Source organism: Berkeleyomyces rouxiae, assembly GCF_048999995.1.
Source record: "Berkeleyomyces rouxiae strain 22BRR77 chromosome Unknown BrBRR77_ptg000001l, whole genome shotgun sequence".
NCBI classification, from domain to species: Eukaryota; Fungi; Ascomycota; class Sordariomycetes; order Microascales; family Ceratocystidaceae; genus Berkeleyomyces; species Berkeleyomyces rouxiae.
Window position 1 is genome coordinate 5,171,985 of NW_027396491.1, and position 21,910 is coordinate 5,193,894.

Below are 21,910 nucleotides of genomic sequence, written 5' to 3' on the forward strand. Positions count from 1 at the left end.
AAGATTACGGTCCAGGGGCCTAAACCCCTATCGGAAGGATTGATCTGATAAATGCATAACCCCTCCAAGCTTGCCCGGCACCACCAAAAAAAAACACCCCGCTTACTTCTGAGTCAACGCCATTGCAGACCACGAACCGGCGTCTGTGTATTTTCGAGAGTGTGTCTTCTGGGTTCTTTGACGCTCTGTATTTTCAAGGAACAAACCATACGCAATTCTCTTCCCTCAAAATGACTCCCGACGAGCTTACTGCTGTCGCGCCCAAGCTGGCCGGCGACTTCAGAAGCATCGATGCCCACCTTCGCGATCTCGATAAGCACCTCACGGTGCGCTCGTACCTCTCTGGCTATGCGCTGAGCCCCATTGACACTCAGATCTGGACCACGCTACGGACTAACCGCGCCGCCATTGCCTTCATCCGCAAAGGCCCTCTTGCCAACCTTGCGCGTTGGTTCAACTTTGTCGAGGCTCTGCACCCCGAGCTGCAGGATGCCATCAAGGCGTCCGAGAATGCAGCTCGCGAGAAGAAGCTGGCCCAGAGCAAGGCTGGTGGTAACTACAACATTGCTCTTCAAGAAACCGAAAAGGGCGTTGTCACGCGTTTCCTGCCTGAGCCTTCGTATGTCTACCCTCGTCCTTGTCCTCCCCCTGCAGCAGACAAGACTTACCCTGTTACACCTCAATCTTCTTGCTCTTGTCCCACTAACTCTCTTCAGTGGCTACTTGCACATTGGTCACGCCAAGGCCGCTCTTCTCTGCGACTACTTCGCCCATCAGCAGTATGATGGCAAGCTGAAGCTGCGTCTTGATGACACCAACCCCTCCAAGGAGAAGCAGGAGTTCCAGGATGCCATTGTTGAGGATTTGGCTCTGATGGGAATTAAGGCCGACAGCCTGTCCTACACTTCGGATTACTTTGACTACCTGTACGACATGTGCAAGCGCATGATTACTGAGGGATTTGCCTATGCCGACGACACAGATGGCAAGACCATGCAGGACGAGCGTTTCAACGGCATTGCCTCCAAGTGCCGTGATCGCCCTGTCGAAGAGTCTCTGCGCATCTTCGAGGAGGAAATGAAGAATGGTACCGAGGAGGGTGTCAAAAACTGCATTCGTGCCAAGCTGTCTTTTGACAACCCCAACAAAGCGCTTCGCGACCCCGTCATCTACCGCTGCAATGTCACCGACGCCCACCACCGTACCGGAACTAAGTGGAAGATGTACCCCATGTACGACTTTGCCTGCCCCGTTGTTGACTCCTACGAGGGAATCACTCACGCTCTGCGCTCAACCGAGTACACCGACCGCAACCCCCAGTACCAGTGGTTCCAAAAGACCCTCAACCTGCGCAAGGTCTACATGTGGGACTTCTCGCGCCTCAACTTCACCCGGACTTTCCTGTCCAAGCGCAAGCTTGCCAAGCTGGTTGATGCCGGCAAGGTCTGGGGCTGGGATGATCCCCGCATGCCCACGGTCCGTGGTATCCGCCGCCGTGGAATGACCATTGAGGCTCTGCGCGACTTCATTCTCAAGCAGGGCCCCTCGCGTAACATTTCGCTGATGGATTGGACCACCATCTGGGCCGGTAACAAGAAGGTCATTGACCCCATCGTTGCCCGCCACACTGCTGTCTCAGTCAAGGACGTGGTCAAGGTCAAGCTGACTGGTGCCGAGGCTCCTGCTGCCGCTTTTGTTGAGGACAAGCCTAAGCACCCCAAGAACCCCTCTGTGGGCACCAAGAAGATGGCCTTTTCTTCTGAGCTGGTGATTGACCAGACTGATGCTATCTCGTTCAAAGACAACGAGGAGATTACACTGATGGCATGGGGTAACGCCATTGTACGCAAGGCCGACAAGGCTGCTGCCGGCAGCGACGCCGTCAGCAACATGGAGTTCGAGCTCAACCTGAAGGGTGACTTCAAATCCACCGAAAAGAAGATTACCTGGCTGTCTAGCGCTGGTACCACACTTGTACCCGCCGAGCTGTGGGAGTTTGACTATCTAATCACCAAGGACAAGCTCGAGGAGGACGATGTGCTCGAGGATTGTCTGAACCCCAAGACCGCGTGGTCCGAAGATGTGCTGTGTGATGAGGGCGTTGGTCTGCTAAAGGCTGATGACATCATCCAGCTGGAACGCCGTGGCTACTTCCGCGTTGACAAGGGCCTGAGTGATTGGAAGGATGGCGAGGAGGGCGAGAAGGGTAAGCGCGTAGTCATGTTCTCGATCCCCACGGGTAAGGCAACCAAATAAAGCGACAGGGTAATCTTGGGAGAAGAAATATTGCGTTATTGTTAGTTGCATCACCATTCATGCGGTAAAAGGTCGGACGTAAATGGAACATAAAAATTAAACGAAGGTTTTCCAATCGACATCTCGATTCAAATAGTATTTGGTGACTAAATCCATAGACATGTGTGTACTTGATTGTACCTATTGGTATTTGTAAAGATCCCACATTCTCTCCGTATTATATTAAGTTTTTAGAGGTATATAGTCTTCCTCTGAATTCATGTGGTATATATCAAGAAATTACATGACCCTTTTCATTGGTGCCGTCTTAGTTTGAATGCTCTTCCATGGTCTTGTCCTCCTGACGGACGACAACCTGCACAGGCTTGGGAGTGTTCTGACTTTGCACTCCCGACATGCCATAAATGGCCAGACTAGCAAGACCCAGGAAGGCAGAGACACAAGAGAACACGAGTGCGATAATTCCACGCGTGGTGAAGCCGGCAGGAAGCCAGCCAGGCTGGGTGTTCTCGCCCGTCAGATCCAAGTAGTCTTCGGTATTGGCAGCAGCATTACCAGCGTAGGGGACGTTGGCAGCCTTGCAAGCATCAATGTGATCCTGGGGAATAACCAAGTTGCGCTGCAGATCCTCAGGGGCCTCAATGAAGATCATGGCCAGACCTGAGCTCAAATGCCAGTCAATGTGGCAGTGGAAAATCCAAACACCCGGGTTATCGGCAACGAAACGCAGCACGACGTAGCCCTGGGGCGGCACAGTGACGACATCACGACGCGGGGGGTACTGGGGGAATTCAGTGTGGTTGGAGGGGTCGAAGGGCACAGGGTCGCCATCTCTGAAGGAGTTATACTCGGGGCCGTAGGGGGGAGCTCTGTCGATGACCTGGAAGTTGTGGCCGTGAAGATGGAAAGGATGAGAACCACTGTCGGCATTGTTCAATGTAATTTGAACAACCTGGTTGCGCTTGAGAACTACGGGTTGAGTCGATGAGCCGTAGATGAGAGGGTTGGTAGTCAGGTCACCGGACTCAAGAGCAGTGTAAAGTGAAGGCACCTTGGGCATAGTAAAGCTGATGTTGTTGAAAAAGGCATAGTTCTCGCCCGTCATCAAGTTGTTCATGGAAACGGTCAGTTCCACGTTGACATCAGGTTCAGGGAACAGCTCCACCTTGTCATAAGGCACCAGCTCAATGTCATCGAATGGCACCAGCTCGTTGCTCTGCTCTACAGTCATGGGGACTTCAAGGGTGGGGGCAGACTCGTTATACAGCAGCCAGTTGGTCTGGTTGAGTTTCAAGTCGGAGGGAAGAAGATCAAGCAGGTCCGAGTCAGCAACAGTGACAATACCAAAGTTGGCATCGGTGGTGTTCTTAGTACGCAGCAAAACTGAATAACGCTGGGCGGCACTCAGAACCAGCATGCTAGCATTTTTGGGCTCCGTGTAAACACCATCGATTTCTACGATTTCTAGATCGTGGTCCTCAATCCAAAAGTACTGACTAACGAATGCGCCAATGTTGATGATGCGCAGAAGATAAGTCTTGCCAGGAAGAACGGGGATCTTAACGTTCTGGGTATCGTTGAAGAGAAACGAGTTTGGTACCGGTTCAGCACCAGTGGGGTTGTAGAGGCTCATGAATTCTTCGCTCAACTTATCCTGCAGCTCATGGTACCAATCAGTCAGCGTGATGGGGATTTCGGCCTCGACCTCGTCGGCGTAGAAAGCGTTGGGATCATGCACCAGCAGGGCCTGACGGTATCCATCGGGGTAGCAGAAGTCAGTGTGGCAATGGTACCAGTAAGTACCAGGCTGATCAACAGTGAAGTTGTAGGTGAATGAGGAGCCTGGAGGGACAGGACACTGAGTGATCATGGAAGGCCCATCCATGTGACTGGTGCCGTTCTGGAACATGCCGTGGAAATGGATGGATGTTCCACGGTCAAGGGCGTTGTTTAAGTGCACAACTAGCTGGTCGCCCATGTCCACCTCAATGATGGGCAGTGGCCATTGGCCGTTGATACCAACGACCTGGCGAGTAAACATGCCATCGGGATTAGCATCCACCCAACTGACAGTGAAGTTGTACTCGACTGTCTTCGCTAAGACTGTCTCAGTGCTGAAGAGCAAAGGAAGCAAGAGCGACCTCTTGATAGCAGAGAGGCCGACCATCCTAGGGTTTGGCTATGTTCCTCAGGGTTAGGGGCGAGGGATGATTTCCGATTTACAACAATTCAGTTGGATGTTGAAGAATAGAAAACTGCAGGTAACAGGATGAGAAAGGAATTATTGAAGAAAAGAATGGAAATGGAGGATAAAAGTGGAGGAAGAAAGAATACAAAAGAAGAAGAAAAGAGGAGCAAAGGAAATCGATTGATGAGAAGAAGAAGCGGAGTCGGCGAAGTATAAAAGCGTAGAAAATGCACAAATGGTAGTTACCTGCCAAAAAGAAAGAAGACAAACGACTCAGGACTATACAGAGAAGGCAGACACAGAGAGAGAAGGTGCTAACGCATGCTCTTTCAACAAGCAGGAAAAAAAAGGCAGCGAACCTTCCTTATATGTCAGTGCTTTGCAACAATCTTAGCCCTCTTCCCGCAAGCACCGTTTTAGATGTTTCGTGCTATTTTATCTTTCCCAGCCAGGTTCTTGCCGCACCACCCTGTCCGATCGGAGCGACATATTGATCGATTGATTGATTACTGATTGATCCGATCGGATCTGATCAGTTTCGCTATCAATCAACTGAAAGGTCGTTGATTCAGTCTGCCTCATTCTTGGTCACCGTTTTCTTGGCGCACTGTTTTCTCCCTGTTGTCTTCTCGTCCGATGCAGAGAGTGGGTAGTTATAATGGCAGGCATGTAACTATGTATAGTTGTGTACAATGGGTTTCTGCAAGGTAGTTGCTTTTTTTGGGTCAAATCTCAGTGCTGATGACATGAGAAGAATCGAGCCCGAGGAGCAAGTCAAGAAAGAACGGGAAGCTCTAAATGTTGTTCCAGGAAGGCAAATGCAAGTAATTGCCAGATGTGTTAAACGTGCGAGATCCACTGTCAGACGACTGTGTGACACAGCGGAAATTGGCAGATCGAATTTCCAGGATCGCAAAGTTTACTGTGCGGGAATCTCTGTCGCTGTGGAAAAATAAAATAAAAATGTAAATGCACCTGTTCTCCCGCTTGCTGCTGTGCTTCCTCAGACACCACCAAAATACATAACGTAAAAAAAATACCGCCGCGTCTAAATGCTAGCAACATTTTTATGGCGAATAGCCAAGTCGGCGGAGCCGTGCTAGGTGCAGGTGCCAGAATCCGTCGTGGGTGGTGATGGCTCGTACTCCACGATGGAGTAGGGGCTCGTTCTGGGCCCGCGCACATGGCAGCGAAGCTGGGACTAATCTCAGACCTCATCGCGTGGTTTTGCTTTTTTTCGGCGTCCTTGGATTGTTCTTGGATTTCTCGTCTAATTCCATGTATGCTCATCGCCCCTTCGTTCGTGTTCCCTCGCTTTTTTTTCTGTCTATTTTCACTTTTGCTGCCTCAAGTCTGCTGTCTTGGGATCCTGACGCCTGAAAGTAGCTTCAGTCCGCCTTTGACCGGTCTCTCTTATCAGATCGCATCTCCCGTCCTTTTTTTCATCAGCTTCTTTTTCTTCTTTTCCCTCCCATCTGCGCTTTCTTCTTCAAGTCGCTCTTTATCAATTGTTCTGATCTGATTTGATCTCATCTGATCTGATTTGATCTGATCTAATCTTGCCTTGACCTTCACCCATCTCCTTTGTTCTTTTCAATTCTTATTTTTCTACCCAATACCTCCTCCAAAATCGCCGGCCATGATTTTCGCCGTGCAAATCTTCTTCATCGTCTTCCGAGAAGCCCTTGAGGCTGCCATCGTGATGTCGGTGCTTCTTTCTTTCCTCAAGCAATGTCTGGGCCAGCCTGGTCAAGACATTGTGTTGTACAAGCGTCTCGTGAAACAGGTTTGGCTAGGAGCTGCCATTGGTCTTGGTATCGCTCTAGCTATTGGTGCCATTTTCATCGGTGTCTTCTACGGAGTAGGCAAGGATCTTTGGGCCAAGTCTGAGGATCTTTGGGAGGGCGTGTTTCTGCTCATCGCCTCTATCATCGTGTCCATCATGGGCCTGGCCCTGCTGCGCATCAACAAGATGCAGGAGAAGTGGAAGCTCAAGATCGCTGAGAGCATGTCGCCTGCTACTACCAGCCAGGGATGGTTCAAGTGGCTTGGTGAATGGGGCCGCCGCAACTCCATGCTTCTGCTTCCTCTCATCACCGTTCTTCGTGAGGGTCTGGAGGGTGTCGTCTTTGTTGGTGGCGTGTCACTATCGCTACCCGCCAAATCCTTCCCCCTGCCTGTCATTACCGGCTGCATCTCCGGTATGTTGGTTGGCTACTTGATGTACAGAGGAGGCAACGCCATGTCTATCCAGATTTTCCTCATTGCTTCTACCTGCGTTCTCTACCTCATTGGTGCTGGTATGTTCTCTCGTGCCGTGTGGAGTTTCGAGATGTACGAATTCGCTCGCCGTGTTGGTGGTGACGTTGCCGAGACAGGCTCTGGCCCTGGTTCCTACAACATCAAAAGCTCTGTGTGGCACGTCAACTGCTGCAACCCCAACATGGAGCACGGTTGGGACATCTTCAACGCCCTGCTCGGCTGGCAAAACAGCGCCACCTATGGCAGTGTTATTTCTTACAATCTCTATTGGGCCGCCCTCATCGTTGCCATCGCCATGCTGATGTATGAGGAGCGCACTGGATCTCTGCCTCTCAAGAAGCAGACTCTGGGCTTCCTTGGAAAGATCCCCGGTCTGCGTACCTGGGCGGCCAAAAAGCAAGACGAAAGTCTTATTAGTGGTGACGCTGCGCTATCACAGGCGGCTAAGCACGCTGGCGCGCTTCAGACCACGGCATAAAGAAACAACGGCATTTTAGCCATCTACTAAGACATCATCTCACCACACTCTCACAATACCTTGTAATACCTCTTACCCCTCTAATTTACTATTATACCACTACTCTTAGACCCTAAATATCATTTTTATTGCTTCCACATTCAAGTTGACATTGTCGCAAAAAGTCTAGATTCTGCGACTATACCCTCACTTGCCTGACTCTACGTCCTTGTAGTAACCGACACGCCGTGCCATACTCGACAACGAATGAAAACTCTTCACACCTTCGTTTTGAGCCCGTGCAGCTTACTATTCGTACATATACATACATCACGTTCATATCACTTACAAGCTTCCCTTGTTTCCCTTTTTAGGCATGACTTATCAGATTCTAGCTCTAACTCATGTTTTAGCACAAATAGTGGGTCCTAGGCCCGTAAAAGTGGGACTTAGTTCAGGGCTGCATATGTATCTGTACATACATAAAAAAACAGCTGATCCAGACCATCCCAGAACTGATTGATAAGATCTTCTGGCTACCCCTGCTTCTCCATTCACAAAGTCAAGGCCCCGGCTTTTTTCATCTTCTTTGCCTCCGTCCCCACTGTATCATGTGTCACGTCCTGGCCGAGCCGAGCTTGTGAGATTGAAGTGGAGTCGAGGATACATGGAGAGGGAAGACAAATGAGGAAACAATGGATTAAAATAAAAGCTATTCACAGCCAGCGCCTTGAGCTTAATCAGATAAATGGGGACTAGCCTTGATTTGATTAGATCCGATCAGATAAACGTGGGGGCTAGATGGGAAGAGATGTAGGAGGCACTTGGTCGCCTGCGCTCCGTGCTTCCCTGGCGCTCATTTGACGGTTGGCATCCTGCCTTGCCTTTATTCCACTTCATTGCTTGGGCACAGCTCGTATTCTTGCTCGGCATGTTATGCTTCCACGAACCTACAGTCAAGCCAATTTCTTATTCTGGTGTATAGTCTACCGGCGATTTTCTTGCATGACAGCGCCAAATGCGTCTTGTGACTTTCCGTGCCGCGTGTGCTCGGCGAGAGCTTATGACTTGGACATCTAAGTGGCTCTGGATAGCGTGGGGGCGGCTACTGCTACCTCACTCGTGTAGCTTGCGGCTCGGGAAGAGAATGCGGAATACAGAATTGTACCTTGGGTAGAGCTGTTGAAAAGGTCCACCGTGGAGAGACAAATTTAAAGCATATAACTATGTATAACTAGCTAGTTAATATCATCCAGCATTAAGGAAAATATATCCGTCCTCGGGCTAGCCGACTCCTGTGCGGCTGGTCACTCTACCATCTGACATGAGATATGTATGTATGTACATATGTACATACATGCAACTCGCTGTGTATGATGTTACGTCTAGAAGTGTTAAGCTGCTCTTGGCTCTAGTTCTTCTGTTTCTTTCGCACCAATCCTGCACTCAGCACATTGACCACTGGAGGCGCCCCCTCGCTCCCCGAAACCTGTCTCTTGCGCTTCACCAGCCCTGAAAGGTTATTGACTGTCAGCTTATTAACGACCAAGTCCTCTTCTCCAGCCCGGGCCATTGTCGCCGACGTCTCTGAAGTACCTTCTACAATAGCACCCCATGGATTCCCACCGCCGACCTCGCGAATCCATCGCTGCGAGCTGCTCACGGCTATTTCCGGATTGGCAAAGTCAAGACGCAGGAGAAGCTCGTAGATTTGCTTGTAGTCGGCGTCGTCGACAATAACTTCGCCGCGACTGCTAGGGGGCCAGGTATAGTATGCCGTCAAAGCGTGTTTCTTGAGGAGATTTTTCTTGCGGTGGGTTTTTATGTGCGGCTCGCGTGGCGGGATAATGCCCGTCAACCTTGTCCTTCTCTTTTTCTTCTTCTTGTCTGCATTGAGCTTCAAGCCTTTAACTAATAGCGATCCCGATGCCGGGGGTGCTTCCTCGAGACTAGCTTCATTGGCGCGATTCTCCGCGGTATCAAACACAGCCCAAAGGAAGCCTGTCATGCGACCGCTAGAACATTCCTGCCTGAAAGCCATCATTTCCCAAAATTGGTCAATGGTGTGGACACTCTTCCACAAGCCTTTCTTTTTGTACTGTGCGCTCTTTTCTGCCTCCTCATCTAGCTCGTCGCGAAAGCGCGATTTGGGATCATCAGGATACATTGGAATGAGACAGCGAGGCGGTACTTCTTGACCCGGCTTGGTTCTTATCTGGCTGAGTATGTTTAATGGATGGGTAAATGACCAAGTTTTGCCAGTTGTCGATGTGCGCGGTACCAAAGCACGGGTTTCGTACGAGTCAAGCCCGGGAACTACAAGGTATGCCTTGATATCTTTCCAATTCTCCCCTTTGGACACAAGAAGCGGCGCCTCAATAATGGGATTGATGACTCGGCACCACCATTTAATCAACCCCTTATCGTCGAGAACGTGTTTTTTTTTGTTTTCTACACTGCCAGGGAACAGATACTGGGCCTGGGCGCGTATAAACAAGCTGATAACGAACTGCACATTCTTGCGACGCCTTGCTTCAATCAGAAACTCGATAAATGCCGTACTTATGGTGCGAATAGGTGACGGTGTTCCCTCTGGGAGGCTCAGTAGATGGAGATAGCCGGTCGAGTCTGCTTTAGAAACAAAGAGCGTAGTCGTACACTTAGTCGTATAGATGAAGACCTCGAGTGCCAAAACTAACACGGGCTTCACTGAGCCTTCTGCATCTGTGATATCTATTGATATAGCAAGAAAGTGAGATTCACAGTATGTCTTATCTGGCGTCTGGTTTGGCGGTGGGGAGTACAAGGGATCTCTCTGTGTAGGTGGTGTCGAGACATGATATACTCCAAATTTGAAGTCTTTGGGTAGCACGGAGGCGAGTTTGTCAACAAGGAGAGGTGAAACTTTGCATTCGGCAGATTTTGAAGACGCGTCCATTGTATGATTGTCGATAGCTGTAGACTGGTGAACTAATGGGGATAGATTTGAATGCGATTTCAAATGAGACAGCTGGTGGAAGATGAGCAACAATAGCTCTTTGCCCAGTCCGAAGATCCCAAGCTTGTAATTTGAAGCTCTCCCTGAAAAGGATAAAAGACAACGTAAAGGTGGATTTGCAATGAACCCAGAGCTCAGCAATAACCCTAGAGTGGTACAAAATGCCCCACCGATATCTTTCACGTGACTAAAATAGACGACCGAAAAGTTGCATCGCGATCTTTTCGGCCTACCTTGGAAAACGGCACCATAGCGACCAAGCCCTTGTTCCGAGTTTTCGGCCCCCGAACTCGACCCGCCTCCCGAGAGATAGTGAAATACTATCTTCAACTCGCCAAAGCTAATCTGGCCAATAGTTAGCACCGCCAAATACGGCCATCTGACCCGATCATACCCCACCTTCGATTCACATCACTTTTCTCTCGCTTCCTCGTTGACGACATGGCATCGCGAATGATCTCCAGCTTCGCTGCACGACGCCGCATGTGTGCTGGAGCTCAGCGCAATGCAATTGGAACTTCAGCATGCCGGGCACTCTCGACCACACCTGCTTGCCGGAACGAAGAGGCCAGCCCTCGGCCTCGCTGGTCGTACACCCCAGAGGGCATGAAGGCGCCCTTCTCGCCGCATGTCACCAAAAACCCCAACCGCTCGCACTGGGTGGTTAATGAAGATCCCGACCTTTTGGATGGCATGTACACTCGCTTGCTGGGACGTGACGGCTCCCGGCTACTCACAGATGAGCTTAAGTGGCTGGCGGTGACGCATAAGAGTTTTGATCAGGCAAGACGAGGCATGAACGACCGGCTGGCATATATTGGTATGTACAGGCTGAAGTAAAGAGTGCTTTGAAGAGTTTCGAACAGAGAGACCCTTATCGTCGAGATACACCTGAATGTATGACCGCTAACCTTGAACTCTTTTATCAACAGGTCGCATGGCAATCATGCATGAGTGCGCCAAGATGATTGCGACTTCGGCACCGAAGGAGACTGTGTCTGAGCCTGATGAGTATGGCCGCAAGCCCTTCGACGATGCTCTTCTGGCCAGCTTGGACAACCTCAGTCTTCAGCAGCCCAAGGACATTGTCTCGATAGAGAACATTGAACGTGTCGCTTTGGACGTTGGTCTGCTCAAAGTTCTGAGATGGAAGCCGCGTATGGTATGTGTCGATCTTTCCACGTGTGATGAGGGAATGTATTAAAAGAATGTATGGTTTGCTAACCACCCCTCTCTTTGTTCAGCCTGACGACCTGAGTGCCTCTGGTCAGCATGTAGTCCTAAACAGTGCAATCCAAGCCATCTTCGGCGCCATATTATTGCAGCACGGCTCTGAGGTGGCTAGCACTCTGATTCGTGAGCGTCTCATTGCACGTATCAAAAGTTCTTCATAGGGAAACACGCAATGATCAGTCTTTGGGAACTCTTGCCCATGAGTCCGGTCTGTTCATGTTTCCACTACGCACCAATTTCCTTGTATCCCCCTCATCCATTCTTCCCATCCCTCATGTACCAATATCAGTTTTCACTCCGTGGCTTTTTTTATGTAGCTACATTTTCTTTTTTGGCATTGTGCTCTACGCCGATAGATATCTTTGCGGAAAGAACAGCATTACCTGTACCATTATATATACATATATGATAACTATTGACATTTGTAATATCAACAAAATCTTGTGCTACTCACATCTCAACGCTGCGACTGACGGGCCTATTTTGTCAGTAGTTATGAATAGGGTTAGCAAACAGGGTTGATTATTGGACAAGCTTAATTAGCCCGAGTTAATCCGCCCCACGATGTAACTAAAGCTTTGGCGGAGCTGTGGCTCTTACGACGACAATGTCACACATGTGCGCCCAAAACCCGAACTACAGCATTATTCTCGACCCAAAACTTTGTGCAAAATTTCTTCCCGATAAAGATTCAAACCTTACTGCACACCTTGCTGACACCCGCCGTAAATACTTTCTCCTAGCGCACGAACATCCCTCTATACGAATCATGAGTGGCCGCATCGACAAGATCATCAGCCGCCTCGAAGCACGCATTGCGGAAGGCCAGTTCTATGAAGCCCAGCAGCAAGCACGTGTAGTCGCCGCGCGCCACATTAAAGCGCAAAACTGGGAGGGTGCGATAGACCTATTATTCCGGGTATCACAGGCGCTGCTAAAGGCAGGCCAGGGCGGCAGTGGCGGCGATCTATGCCTGCTGATGGTAGATGTGTTCGTGCAGGCAAAGCTGGCGCCTGATGCCGACTCTCGAGCCAAGCTTCTGGCATGCCTGCGCTTATTCGATAGCGAGGAACCCACGCGCAAGAAGTTTATTGGTGAGATGATAGGGTAAGTTGGGGGGAATTATTTCCTGCTGTACGAAACAAACAGCTCCTGCTTAGGCATTGATTTCATATTCTATTCCGTGCTACTATAATTTTCTCATGCTGACACATTCGGTTTGTTCTCTCTTAGATGGTCTGCAAAGTTTGGTGAATTCCCCGCGGGCGACCCTGAACTCCACCACGTTGTCGGCTCTCTATATGCCGATGAGCACGTTGCCTACGAAGCGGAACGGCATCTTGTACTTGGCACCAAGGAATCACCCGAGATATTTGGTCGTCTAGAATACACATGGTACAAGGAATGCGGAAGCCCCCATGATGCTGCCATCTACGCAAGTCGCGCTGTGCTCCCATATCTTCTGGTGGCCAATATTCGCGGTGCCCATACCGCGCTACGCGTTTTCACCACTGCACTTTCGGCGGATAACCCGGCACTGGCAGTAGAGCATGCGGAGGCCAAAGGAAGCAGTGGGGAGGGCGGTTTCTCCGTACCCATTTTCCCATCGCTACCACTGCTAAACTTCCTTGGCCTGCTTTTGGCGGTGGTCCAGACTGGAAACGGAGAAATGTACAAGGGACTCATGGCAAACTACGAAAGTTTGATTGGAGATTCGGCTGATATCTGGGAAGAATCTCTGCATGGCATTGCCGAGATGTACTTTAAGATCCAGAAACCAAGACAAAATAACCCGCTCATGGACATGATGGGCAGCCTGTTTGGTGGCGCTCCCCCTGCCGCTGCTAAGAAGAAGACAGGCATCCCATTGAGCAAAAGAATCGAAGCCCCAGTCCCCGAGGGCTTAGATTAGGCACTATAACACATGGAATAAATAGTAGAAGTAATAACGATACGAATTTGAAGCAAGTGTTTGAAGAAGGCAACTTGGTATCTGATCAAGATCTCTTCTTTGATGGCTATACATGTATTTCTCGCCTATCTCATTTATGGATATTGTCGCTAGAGGCAAACATCCACTCGTCATCTTCCAATGCAGCTACTCGGTTCCGTAAACTAGCCTTGACTTCTGACAAAAGCTCATCTTGGGCAATGATTTGTGTTAGCAGCAGACGGAGATCATACCAATGGGAAAGAAGACATGCGGGCGCCACTCACCATCTGGTTGGGCTGTTCCTATCGACCTTGTCATTTGGTGATGCTTCACTGCTTCTCGAAGCCTCAGTCTATCTTCTAAAAAACACAAGCGCAGATTATAGTCAGTTTTGGAGATCACGGTTTTACGTCCGACACCACTTTTACCTACTCTCTTTATCGGCTCTCTCTTGCAGGGCTAAATCAGCCTCATCATCCACCGATGTGTCTGAAATGTGTACTTCGCCATTCTTATCGCGAACTACTAGCTGGCTTGGCTGCACAGTATCGAGCACGTTTCCAAACTGGCCTCCAGAAACAACAACCGCGATATTGCCTGAACTCGAGGCATTAGGATTCGAGTACCGTGTTGTATTTGGGGCTGCACCGCCGCTCATTGCAGATACTAGTCGTGCGTTTTCATCGTTTCCTAAGACGGCGCTCCCCGTCGACTCATTAGATGACGACGTCGACCGCCGTACCACGGAGCCGTTGAATAGGTTCCTACGGATTCCCGAGGTTCCGACAGCACGAGTTCGCGTCGAGTTGGGAAGAGGTCCCCGGTCAGGATGCGCATTGTCAGGCATTCTAGAAGAGAGGAGATGTTGTTACTTTATACTTTGCGCCGTAATACAAGGTGAAGTGGCGAGTACTAGTGAGTCCAACGCAATGTGAAACACAATTCCGGACTGGGCGGGTTTAGGTAACGTCTATCCAACAAACAACTCGTCACAGATTGAAGCTCATGTCTTGTGGAAAGGTTCAGACGAAATAGAAAAACAAGAAATGCTTCAATGGTGTGGAGATTTGTATTTATACAGGAAGATGATTGTTTATGTTGGTGTGAAGAGATTCCAGTTGTTTATAACTTGTGTCTATTTACTTTTTTATGTGATGACTAAGCACAGATCCGGCAACATAGTCGTACACATGAGGACACAACTCCGGAATGCGCAGCGTCTGAATACCTTGTCGTACATGTAGCCCTATAGAAGCCGGTTTTCAATTTTCCTGTACAAACTAGCCAGGTCACATATTAAGGTTACTCTTTCTCAATACCTTCCATTGACGTTGGTCCTGTCATCGAGACATACAATCTCAAGTGTCAAGTGTATTTCTCATATCGCTCGTCGTTTAACTAAAATCCAAACAGTCTTCTGGATACCTCAAGTCATTGTAACTCTTTTCTATTCAACAAGCTCAATGAGAAAAGAAGTACCCAAAAACAATGGCTTGCTCAACACATGGGACCAGCCTGGGACCAGGTGCAGGTCCACCTGGCCAATCATCACATACCTACTCCAGGTACATAAGAGAACCAAGAGAGTCAAAAACACGCTACAAAATTACGACTCAAAAAGACCATTTGATCACTCCGCTAGGGGCTCGGGGAGCTTAAACAACAAAACCGACGGCTCCAAAGACATCCAAGCCCAGTACTGACTGTGGCGCGATCAACTCCAGCTCAGGTTCCAAGCTGAGAACTCTGTGTATAACTGGAAAGGCAAGAAACGCTGCTTCGCCATTGGCATCATCGAAGAAAATGCTGCCACGCTGACTGCCCAAGCCCGAGATGTCATGATCAAGAACCCAGGGTACCGCAAGGAGTGGGTCTATCAAACCTTTGATATTCTCCTGCAATACTTGGAAAAAATATACAACCGTGACAACGGTTTCACCCGGGCTAGAGTGGAAATGCCACCAGTTGTTTCATATTTTGCTGGTGCGGTGGTAGTGCGTCGCTTGCAGTTCTCCGATTCTTACATGAATCCCCCTTTATCCCGCTGCTCCTTGTGTAACGTGGTGGAAACAAAGCCAGCCCTATGCTCCACCAAACCCTGGTCATTGTTTCTGATTATTTTGACTTGACCTGACTATATCTAACGTCTACACAAGTCACTGAGATCAAACGACGCCGGACTGGATACCGGTAAGATATAGAATGCCTTCTGCTCAACACGCCCCATAGCTTCTGGGTGTTCGGGTTGGCGCACCACCCCCAAGCCTCTCACGATGAGATCACACAAGATCCCCTTTTGAACCATGTTAAGATCGGCATAGAAGCAGATCAACGCGCGGATGGTGTAGCGGTAACATTAGAGCTTCCCACGAGAGTGGTCTGTGAGATTGACTCAAAGAAGAATGCTTTAGCTCCGGGTTCGACTCCCGGTTCGCGCATATACTTTTTGATGGCAAACCACATGCTGTTCTTGATCGTGTGTTTTACTTTTTTTTTTTTTTTTTTTTTTTTTCATGAAATCGAGAAATCGTTCGCCGTATGCAACCACAAATCCAAGAATCAACCTGGTATGTCGAGAATCCCTCGCGAGTAGACAGGTAAATAAAGACTTTCATCATCACCAAGAATCAACCACATTTTCCTCGATTTTCAGAGGGTACCTTCGACATTTTGACCAAGCTAACAGCTACCATTATTGCAAACTACTTTACTTTATTTTCGCCCCCGACAGGTCCTGTCATCCCTAAGATGATCGCGTCCGTCCACGCGCCCGCGCCCGCCGCGCCCGCGTCCGCGCCTCCGTCATTGACGTACGCGCAGGCCACCTCGCCCACCAGCGACCCCTCCCCCGTGCCCACCACTGTCCCCTCCTCCGCGTCGTTCTCGCCGAACCTCGCCGGACAGGCCCCTCAGGGGCTCCCCTCTTCCGTCGCGCGCGTCGCGACAGGCGCAAAACGCGTCAGGAGCGAAGACGCGCCCCTCCCCCAAGAGGCTCACTACGCTCCCATCTCGCTCCCGGTCGGCCGCTTCCAGGCCCTGGCCGACAAGATCCGCACCAAGCAGGATGCGGAAGCGGCCGCGAGAGATCGCTTGGCCAGCATCTTCTTGACAATGGCCGACAACTGCCTGGCCTCCATGGCCCCCCACGCGGAGGCCTTCGCGTCTACCCGCCAGATCGTTAACGACCTGGCCTCAATCCTGGAGAACGGCCTGGTGGCCGTGATGACAGGTTCACCCCACGCGTCCCCCACGGGCGCTGCCACAAACACCTCTCTCCCCCCGGCCGCACAGCCCGTGCCACCCGCCCCTAACACGGCCCCGGCCCCGGCCCCGGCTCCATCAAAGGCCCAGCCTGCACACCACCCCTCTGCTGCCGCTCCTGCAGCGCCCACCGAGTCCTCGGACAAGGAATCCTGGAGCACAGTCGCCCGCAAGGGCAAAAAAACATCCAAGGCCACCCAACCCGCCGCCCCCTCGACCGGGGCCCCAAAGGCCAAACAGGGCAATACCAGCTCAGCCCCCAAGGCTGCCCCCACCGACAACCGCCTTTTCGTGGTTGTGCCAACCGACTCTCCCCTCCGGAAGCTTTCGCCGGCCTACATCGTAACGAAGGCCAACGCGGGCATCCCCCGCGGTGAGGGCGCAGGCACCGCCACTGCCACCAAGACGGGCTTCGCCTTGACAGCCGTACGCGACGTCGGCAAATTCCTCAACCACACTGAGCGCATCCGCGCCAACCTGACTGCGGAGAAGGTTCACAAGAGGGACGCTTGGTCCAAGTACATCGTACACGGACTGCCCACCTCGATCACGGTCGAGGACCCCAAGACCCCCGGCGCCGTGATGCTCCACCGGGTCACCCTAGACGATGTCCGTCAGGATATCGAACAGGCCTTTGGTGTCGTCTCCGCCAGCGCCACGCTGTCAAAGTACGTTGGCAAGGCAGGCGTGCCCACCTTCCGCGCCCACATCGCCTTCCACGAAGGCCTTGTGGCCCCGTCTGCGGTTCCCCGCCGCGTAGCAACACTTGGAGAGCTGCACATGGTCTCCGCAGACAACACCCTGGAGCGCTTCCCGTTCTGCACACGCTGCCGGGTCCGCCACTTTGACCGCAAATGCCCGGCCGATACCGAGACGCAGTCGTCTACCCCGGCTGCCGCCGCCCAGGGAGACAAGGCCCCGTCCCCAGCGCCCTCCCAGGCGCCTTCCACGGCCGTCACCTCGGCCCCCCCGGCCCGGCCGTCGTCACAGACGAAGAGCCCTTCAAGCTTCCAGGCTTCCCCCTCCCCTGCCTCCTCGGCGCCCAGCCAGCCATCGACCGCCCCATCACAGGCCGCCCAGCTGCAACCCTCCCCCCGCCCACCTCCAGCGAGTCCCCTGAAACACGGGATTCAATGCAGGTAGACGACAATGACGAGGAACTTCTGTAAATGTTAGGACACCCTAACGACACAGTATTGCAAACGATTTCTGCGAATGTGCAAAGGTCCTGGACCTGTGCACAGTCGTTGCTACACAAGGCGCATGAAGACCAGGTGGATGTGGTCTGCCTCCAAGAGGCCCCGTCTAGCGCAGACCCGGGGAACAGAACGTTCCCTAGGCACCCCTCCTATCAGGTAATAGTCCCGGAGGGTAACTGGCGCTCGAATCCCCGAGTCGCCACATACATTTCGACAAAAAGACACGGGCTTCGCTTCCAAAAGGCCTACATGAGGGAAGAACACCAGGATGTCATCATTGTGGAGGTCCTAATCGGGGGGCACACGTACAGCATCGTAAACCTTTACAATGCCGGGACAGGTTCGGCTAGGACAGGGGAGGCGCTTCGTCTTCTGACCAGCATGCAGCCAGGGCCGCGGTCTGTGGTAGTGGGCGACTTCAACCTCCACCACAGTGCCTGGGACCCCCGATGCGCCACGGACGACAACGACGCCGAGCTCCTACTGGCCTGGATGGAAGAGCGTGCCCTTCTGCTGGGCAACGCGGATGGGGAGCCAACCCACGAATCAGGGAGTGTCATAGACCTTACCATAATGTCGTCGCCTCTTTTTGTCACCGGGGCGAGCGTGGAGCTACGGGAAGATCTGACATGCGGAAGTGACCACTTCCCGCTCTTGGTGTCCATCCCGCTGCCAGGGCACACAGTGGTCCCGAGCCCCGCGGGGCGCTTCCTCATGGATAAGCTTGACAAAAAGAAGTTCGACGCGGCATGCAAGGCCGGCGCGGCTCGCCTGGACGACCTTGTGAGAGAGTACCGGAGGTCAGACGGCCAGATCCCGAAAAAAAAGCACATTGACGACTTCGCGAGACTGCTACAGGATGTGATCCTGGACGCCCTGGTCGCATCAACGCCCAAGTCTCTGGGCAAGGCCAAGAGCTTCCCATGGTGGAACAAGGAGTGCAGCGTCGCGCGTGCGGAGCAAAGCGCAGCGCGGAACAGGGTGGAAAAGGCAACGACACAGGCCGCAGCACAAGAGGCCAGGACCGAACGCCGCGAAGCCAAGAAGCGCCTCAGGCGCGCACTCAGGAGCGCGGCTCGGGCTTTCTACGCCGACCTGCTGGCGAAGGTCACTGATACCCGAGACCTCTTCCGTATCGTGAAATGGAGGACGAAAGCTCCGCACCGCCACTCCCCAGCACTATCGCCGGCGGACGGAGCGGAGGCCACGGTACAAGACACCACGGAAAAGATCGCTCTCCTTCGCAGCGTGCACATGCCTTCCGCCCGGCCAGGGGACATCGAATCCCCCGCCCTGCAGGTGGAACCGAGGACCCGGGGCTCGAGGACGGAAGCCCCGCCGACACGCGCCCGAATCACCAGAGACGAGGTGGAAGCTGCTCTTTGGAGGCCGCGCAACACTGCCCCCGGCCCGGACGGCCTCTCGAACAACGTCCTGAAACTGGCCTGGCCCTCCCTCAAGCGGCAGGTCACCCATTTGTTCAACGCAAGCTTCTTCTGGGGCCACCACCCTGCCTCCTTCAAAAAGGCCAAGGTGATCACCCTGCCAAAGCCCAACAAGAAGGATCGCTCGTCGCCACGGGCCTACCGGCTGATCTCGCTGCTCCCGACCCTGGCCAAGTGCCTGGAAAGGATAGTCGCCCGCCGTCTCTCGTGCTGGGCGCTGGAGGCAGGTCACATCCAAGACAACTACGCCGGTGCGGTTCCGGGGCGCAGCGCCGAGGACATGTGCCTACGCCTGGCGCACTCTCTCGAGCGCACAGCCGACCTCAGGGGTGAGTCTTCGGTCCTCACCTTTGATATCAAGGGGGCCTTCGACGCCGTGCATCCGAACCGCATGGTCAAACGACTGGCGGACCTGGGGTGCCCGGCTGGAACATGTCGATGGGTGTCCTCGTTCCTGGCGGGCAGGCGGGCTTCCCTAACCTTGGACGGCGTCTCCGACGCTCTCCAGCCAACAGGTGGCAGCCTCCCACAGGGCTCGCCCATCTCCCCAATCTTGTTCATGCTGTTCATGTCGCCGCTGTTCAAGATGCCACTCCCCTGCACTCTCCGTGGGTACGCTGACGACGGTTGCCTAGTCAACTCAGACTCGTCCCTCGAAGGCAACTGCTCGGTTCTCTCCCGCTCTCTGGAGCTCGTTGACAGCTGGTGCACGGACAACGGCATGGCGCTCGACCTGACGAAGTCCGAACTACTTCACGTGACGCGCAAGCGTCATGGACAAAACCCAAGCCTGCGACTCTCCGACGGCTCTACGCTGGAGGCGGTTAGCCCTCGCGAGACCTTGCGCTGGCTTGGCGTGCGCTGGTCACGAAACCTCTCCTTCGTGCCACACATCCGAGACGTGGCACAGAGGACGGCACCGGCCATTCGCGGCATCCAGATTCTGTCCGGGTGCTGGAAAGGCGCCCCGATCAAGGGCGCCCTCACGGCGGTCCGCGCATGCGTGGTTGCCAAGCTGTCTTACGCTGCGGCCACATGGTGGCGCCCAACCCCGCCCAACGCTCCGCTGAGCCGCGGGTTACTGGGGGCCTCAAGGCTCCTCGACCGCACCGTCCGCAGGGGCCTCCGCGCCGCCCTGCCGCTATATTGCACCACACCCTGTGCAATATACAACCTCGCATCGGGCTTCCCTCCCATGCGCTATGCGCTGGACAACCTCCTTGGGTCGGCTGCTCTCAGAGTCGCGCTGGCCCCGCCAAACCACCCCCTCGGCTCCATAAGGCCAATGTGGGGCATACTGGGTGAGCTCAGGAGTATGCTTCCATACGAGCTGTCCACGAGCTCCCCGCCGCCGTGCAAGGGCAAGCTACCTTCGACCCGGGCCCCGATCCGGGGTGACAAAGAGGCTGCCGCTGCAGCACACCTCGTTCTGGTCCGCTCCTCCCCCCCCTCAGACCTGTGGCTATACACAGACGGCTCGAAGCTGAGTCCGAACAGGGTTGGCGCCGGCTGGGTAATTATCCAGGGGGGACAGGTCCTGCTCTCGGGAAACCGCCCGGTCCCTTTCCGCGCCGAGGTGCACGACGCCGAAGTGCTGGCCATTGCCGAGGCCATAACCGCCGTCGACCTGCGGGACAAACCGCGGTGCCGCAAAGTCTGGATCTGTTCAGACAACATGGCAGCGGTGAGTAGACTCACGTCCCGGGACGTCAAGCCCGGAACCTCCGAGGAACACCTTCGGAGAGCCCAAACAATTTGCGCGGACTGGTTACGTCCCGACGCCAACCATCCGCGGCCAAGACCGTGGCCAGATGGAGTCATTGAGGTGGAAGCGATCTGGGTTCCAGGCCACTCCGATGTCGTGGGCAACGAGCTCGCCGACAGACAAGCCGGGTGGGGCGCAGACATAATCGCCACAAGGACAGGCATGTCACTCTCCTGGGCACGCAGTGAATTCCGCGCCCGGGTCACTACTGCATTTCGCGCCTGGTGGGAGGCAGAGGGTCGCAACACCAGATTTCACCTGCGCCGCCCGGTGCAGGCCCCGAAGAAAGCTTGGACAAGTCTCCTTGACGAGACCGATCGCAACCTCGCCCGCGCGGTACTGAAAGCTTTGTCAGGACACGGCGACTTTGCGGCCTATCACCGCCGTTTCGAGCACGAGGACGCCGTGCTCTCCTGTCCCCTCTGCGGAGCCGACACGAGCCCAGAGCACATCTGGGTTTGCCACCACAACCCACAGCGGGTGTCCAGCAGCTTCTTTCAGAAGTTGATCGGTACCAAGCACGGAGCCTGCTGGCTGGCCGCCAAAGCAGCCAAAGCCCCCACGGCCCTGCTGGCTCACCGCCGCATGAGGCCGGACACGCAGGCGCAAGACGCGGCCCCTCCCGCGCTCCCTTTGCCACCTGGAGACGGCGTACCCTCGGGGTCTCCCCCTTAGCGCGTTTGCGCTACCATCACCTCCTTTTTCCTACTTGTTTCTCTCTTTATTTGTACTTCCCTTTGTTGTTTCCTTTGTATTTGTTTTTATGTTTGGTCTGCATCAGCGGCGAGGCCAGGACTCTAGGCCAGGTTTGGGGCCACACAAGCAAAGGACAGCCTCTGGGCTGGGCGGGTGGACACACTTTAGTCATTACACTTCGTGCGGGGGGTTTCTGTATGCATGGTTTGGATTTTGG

General features: G+C 53.2%; 9 protein-coding genes across 9 annotated transcripts; 6 read left to right on the top strand and 3 right to left on the bottom strand.

Moving 5' to 3' along the window:
• Positions 1–230: 230 nt before the first annotated feature.
• On the top strand, positions 231–2,256 carry BROUX77_001450 (uncharacterized protein; the record flags this gene model as incomplete). The annotated part of the gene is made up of 2 exons (XM_073745881.1): positions 231–619; positions 717–2,256. The coding sequence occupies 2 exons, from the start codon at positions 231–233 to the stop codon at positions 2,254–2,256; spliced, it is 1,929 nt and encodes a 642-aa protein (XP_073609685.1).
• A 307-nt stretch (positions 2,257–2,563) lies between these two features.
• On the bottom strand, positions 2,564–4,423 carry BROUX77_001451 (uncharacterized protein; the record flags this gene model as incomplete). Its single annotated transcript, XM_073745882.1, has 1 exon — positions 2,564–4,423. The coding sequence occupies one exon, from the start codon at positions 4,421–4,423 to the stop codon at positions 2,564–2,566; it is 1,860 nt and encodes a 619-aa protein (XP_073609686.1).
• A 1,660-nt stretch (positions 4,424–6,083) lies between these two features.
• On the top strand, positions 6,084–7,184 carry BROUX77_001452 (uncharacterized protein; the record flags this gene model as incomplete). Its single annotated transcript, XM_073745883.1, has 1 exon — positions 6,084–7,184. The coding sequence occupies one exon, from the start codon at positions 6,084–6,086 to the stop codon at positions 7,182–7,184; it is 1,101 nt and encodes a 366-aa protein (XP_073609687.1).
• Positions 7,185–8,574: 1,390 nt separating this feature from the next.
• On the bottom strand, positions 8,575–10,101 carry BROUX77_001453 (uncharacterized protein; the record flags this gene model as incomplete). The annotated part of the gene is made up of 1 exon (XM_073745884.1): positions 8,575–10,101. The coding sequence occupies one exon, from the start codon at positions 10,099–10,101 to the stop codon at positions 8,575–8,577; it is 1,527 nt and encodes a 508-aa protein (XP_073609688.1).
• A 501-nt stretch (positions 10,102–10,602) lies between these two features.
• BROUX77_001454 (uncharacterized protein) lies at positions 10,603–11,555 on the top strand (the record flags this gene model as incomplete). The annotated part of the gene is made up of 3 exons (XM_073745885.1): positions 10,603–10,981; positions 11,094–11,323; positions 11,406–11,555. The coding sequence occupies 3 exons, from the start codon at positions 10,603–10,605 to the stop codon at positions 11,553–11,555; spliced, it is 759 nt and encodes a 252-aa protein (XP_073609689.1).
• Positions 11,556–12,001: 446 nt separating this feature from the next.
• Positions 12,002–13,306, top strand: BROUX77_001455 (uncharacterized protein; the record flags this gene model as incomplete). Its single annotated transcript, XM_073745886.1, has 2 exons — positions 12,002–12,501; positions 12,628–13,306. 2 exons carry the CDS (start codon positions 12,002–12,004, stop codon positions 13,304–13,306), a joined length of 1,179 nt encoding a protein of 392 aa, XP_073609690.1.
• A 130-nt stretch (positions 13,307–13,436) lies between these two features.
• Positions 13,437–14,174, bottom strand: BROUX77_001456 (uncharacterized protein; the record flags this gene model as incomplete). Its single annotated transcript, XM_073745887.1, has 3 exons — positions 13,437–13,537; positions 13,612–13,686; positions 13,760–14,174. 3 exons carry the CDS (start codon positions 14,172–14,174, stop codon positions 13,437–13,439), a joined length of 591 nt encoding a protein of 196 aa, XP_073609691.1.
• Positions 14,175–16,075: 1,901 nt separating this feature from the next.
• On the top strand, positions 16,076–17,731 carry BROUX77_001457 (uncharacterized protein; the record flags this gene model as incomplete). Its single annotated transcript, XM_073745888.1, has 1 exon — positions 16,076–17,731. One exon carries the CDS (start codon positions 16,076–16,078, stop codon positions 17,729–17,731), a length of 1,656 nt encoding a protein of 551 aa, XP_073609692.1.
• A 437-nt stretch (positions 17,732–18,168) lies between these two features.
• Positions 18,169–21,672, top strand: BROUX77_001458 (uncharacterized protein; the record flags this gene model as incomplete). The annotated part of the gene is made up of 1 exon (XM_073745889.1): positions 18,169–21,672. The coding sequence occupies one exon, from the start codon at positions 18,169–18,171 to the stop codon at positions 21,670–21,672; it is 3,504 nt and encodes a 1,167-aa protein (XP_073609693.1).
• Positions 21,673–21,910: the final 238 nt, after the last annotated feature.